Source organism: Anolis carolinensis, chromosome 1 (genome assembly GCF_035594765.1).
Source record: "Anolis carolinensis isolate JA03-04 chromosome 1, rAnoCar3.1.pri, whole genome shotgun sequence".
Taxonomy (NCBI): domain Eukaryota; kingdom Metazoa; phylum Chordata; class Lepidosauria; order Squamata; family Dactyloidae; genus Anolis; species Anolis carolinensis.
Genome location: NC_085841.1, coordinates 53,085,928 through 53,089,571, shown reverse-complemented (window position 1 = coordinate 53,089,571; position 3,644 = coordinate 53,085,928). Strand labels below are relative to the sequence as shown.

Below are 3,644 nucleotides of genomic sequence, written 5' to 3'. Positions count from 1 at the left end.
ATCCTCCCTGCAAACAAGTTTGGTTGCTTCAAAAACAATTTCTCATATATCTGATCTAAATTACAAGCCCATGTAATGAATGGGATTCAACGCTTCAGAATTGAGGGTTTTGTCAAAAACCCCTTTCGAAAATTGGAATAGATCCAATTTTATTCAAATTTACAATGATTCAAACCCCTTCCATTCTGCCCCTGAATGACCCCTCCCATTCTGCAAACTCAAGTCAGCTCCTTAGTTCACTGGGGAGCTGGCAATGATGAACTGGATGTCAGACGAGTCGGAGACTAGAGTGCCACTGGCAGAAAACTAGTAATGTATCTGACCAAGCATGGGCTAGAGCCTCCCTTAAGGCCTACTTTGCGGCAATGGGGGCAGCCAGGAAGGCTTTCCTGACTACCCGCATTGCATCTGCAACTAACAGACCTGCAGAGTTGTTTCAGGTGGTCAGGGAACTTCTCCATACTCCTGAGTGGGAAGAGACCCTTGACCATCTGACAACTTGATGTGGCAAGTTTGCTCATCATTTTACAGAAGAAGTCACTCACATACGTTCTGACTTAGCACCAAAGGATATAACTGAGGCATCTGTCTGTTCATTTTTGATGGATTTGTTTCAGCTTCTTCAGCCTGATGACGTCGACAAGGTCCTTGGAGCGGAGCGACCACATGGCTTATCAAATTTGCCAGTGGAAGATTAGCTGAGCGGTTTGCGAGGATTATAAATGCCTCATTGGATCAGGGACAATTACCACCTAGCCTGAGAAAGGCAATAGTAAGACCAGTCCTGAAGAAGGCATCCATAGATACCTTGGTATTGAACAACTACCGACCAATTTCTAATCTCCCCTTTTTGGACAAGGTTCTAGAGTGGGTAGTGGCCTCTCAGCTCCAGGGATTCTTGAATGAGTCCAATTATCTTGATCCATCACAGTCTGGTTTCAGGCCTGGTATGGTGATGGCTTTGATCACCTTGGTGATCAAAGCCATCTGCAGAGAACTAGCCAGGAGTGTGTCCCTGTTGGTTCTCTTGGACATCTCAGCAGCTTTCAATAACATCGACCATGGTATCCTTCTGGGCTGGCTCTTTGGAATGGGTATTGGGGGCACTGAATCAACAATGTGTTTTGCAAAAAAACACTGAAAAGCAGGTCAGGTTGTAACACATTGATGCCACACAAGTAGGGAAATCTCGCTCTCTAGATAAATCAACCTACATCGGGGTTGACTTTGGGGAGGGAAGGAACATTATATACACAAACACACCTTGTAAAGAAACCTCAGGTTTTATCTACGAATGAAGTAGAAAAATTAACATTCTAGCTATGCATATACGGGGAATGCAAGCCTCAAGCTGCACAGCAAATATACACCGCAATGTACAAGGCATTCAGTCCCAAGGTGAAGAGCAGAATGTCTCTCATTTGTTAGTAAAGGGTTGGGCATTGAGCTTTTCAACACAAAAGGCTTCATTCCACCAAGAGATTGAATTTCTCCGCTTCCTCAAACTCGGCGTTCATCTGGGCCATCCATTCGTCCAGCTCAGATTCCTGGAACTGGGGCACCTTCCTCCTCCGGCGGTTCTGCTTCTCCCCCGCGATGCCCGGGAGGTCCGTGTTTAGCTCCAACATGGCTTCGGCCCATTTCCCAGTGTTTATGGCGTTTGCGGGCAATGCTTCCGCTTCCGCTCCATCCTCCATCAGGAGCCGGTCAAAGCCGAAGAGGGTCTGCTGCTTGCGGGCGTCTGGGGTGGAGGAGAAGGTGGTATTGCCTTCCTTCCCCACGAAACTGAGCTCCAGGCGGCTGTAGGAGCTCCGCACTCGCTTGGCCATGGCCTCGTCCCGCTCGTCGGCCCCGTCGGCATTATTGCCGTCAACCGGTGACAGGACCTTCTTATCCGTGCAATTCGCCTTGGCAACCTCCTTTGCGGGCGGGCTCCCAGCCTCTGGGACGTTCTCCTTATCTTCTTGTAAAGGGACCCTTGGACTCCGTCGGGGTGTGATGGCAGCCTCTTTTACCTGCCGGTTCGATCGTGGCATAATTTTCTTCAGAGCAATGATGGGCTTCTTCACCTTGAGCGGCGCAGGAGGCGGACTGATGTCCGCCCTGCTGGGCCTCAAACATGTCTTCTTTGGAGACGAAGATGCAGCCATGGAAGAAGCCGTCCGTTCAGACCTTCGCCTCGGAGGAGAGGAAACGGCACCTGCCCGGGTCTCTCCTGCGGAGTGAGCCCGCCTCTGGAGGCCGCGGCCTCCTCCCGCCATTGCCGCCTTCCTCTCGTCCTTCTTCCGCCTTTGAAATTGCCCGCCACCTCCACGCAGGAAGCGACGCCGCCACCATTGGGGGCACTGCTTTCCAGTGGCTCTGCTCCTTCTTGGAGGATCATACCCAGTTGGTGAAGCAAGAGTACACCTGCTTGGACCCTTGGCCATTGACCTGTGGGGTCCCACAAGGTTACATTCTATCAATGCTTATACATGATACATGCTTATCAATATCTACATGAAACCGTTGCATGAGGTCAGCTGGAGTTTTGGAGTTCAGTGCCATATCTACACAGACAACACTCAACTCTATTATTCCTTTCCACTAAATTCCAAAGAAGCCTCCTGGATCCTGGACTAGTGCCTGGCCACTGTGACAGACTGGATGAGGGTTAACAAGCTGAAGCTTAATCCAGACAAGACAGGGGTCCTCCTGGTCAGTTGCGAGGTAGATATGGGTATAGGGTGGCAACCTGTGCTTGATGGGGTTACACTCCCCCTGAGGACATAGGTCTGCAGTCTAGGGGTCCTCCTAGACTTTTCACTGATGTTTGATGCTCAGGTGTCGGAGATGGCCAGGAGGGCCTTTGCACAGTTATAATTTGTGTGCCAGCTACAACTGTACCTCAAGAAGACTGACTTGGCCATGGTGGTCCACGTCTTAGTTACATCCAGACTGGATTATTGCAACATACTCTACATGGGGTTGCCTTTGAAGATGGCCCGAAAACTGCAACTGGTGCAGAGGTCGGTGGCCAGGTTACTAACTGAAGCTAATTATAGGGAGTGAACAATGCCCATACTAAAGTAGCTCCACTGGCAGCCATTAAGTTTCTAGTCTCAATTCAAAGTGCAGGTTATCACTTGCAAAGCCCTAAACGTTTCGGGTCTTGCCTATCTTTGTGACTGCATCTTCTCCTATAGATTGAAGCAGGCTCTGAGATCTGCCAGGGAGCTCTCCTCTCACTCCCAGGCACAGTTGGTGGGGACGAGAGAGAGGGCCTTCTCGGTGGTGGCCCTCCAGCTCTGGAACTCCCTCCCCAGGGAGATTAGACTAGTCCCCACTCTGTCCACCTTCCATAGGGATTTGAAAACTTGGATGTTCCAATGTGCTTTTGAAAATGGTTAGTCCTTGTTCATGAATGCCCACCAGTATTTACCGATAAGGTTCTAATCAGCACTTTAACCTAGTCTTGGTCTTATATTCCGCTCTTGCACAAGTCTATGCCCAGCCCTCTCTCATCTACTCATGCCCTAGTCCTGGTACAGGTTGTTGAGTTTGTTTGTTTTGCTTTTAATGATGTTTTTATATCCTGCTGTGTTTTTAATTGTTTAAACTGGATTTTTATATGCTATTATGTTTTTAACTGTGTTTTAGTTGTT

At 49.1% G+C, this 3,644-nt stretch overlaps 1 protein-coding gene across 1 annotated transcript; it reads right to left on the bottom strand.

Annotated features, from left to right (window-relative positions):
- Window positions 1-1,214: 1,214 nt before the first annotated feature.
- LOC103283027 (sororin-B-like) lies at window positions 1,215-2,296 on the bottom strand. Its single transcript, XM_008125784.2, has one exon. It carries the CDS (start codon window positions 2,259-2,261, stop codon window positions 1,467-1,469), a length of 795 nt encoding a protein of 264 aa, XP_008123991.2. The 5' UTR covers window positions 2,262-2,296; the 3' UTR covers window positions 1,215-1,466.
- Between the last annotated feature and the right edge of the window lie 1,348 nt (window positions 2,297-3,644).

Excerpts from the sequence above, each read along its gene's own strand:
- LOC103283027 (XM_008125784.2), bottom strand. The coding sequence starts at position 2,261 with ATGGCGGGAGGAGGCCGCGGCCTCCAGAGGCGGGCTCACTCCGCAGGA.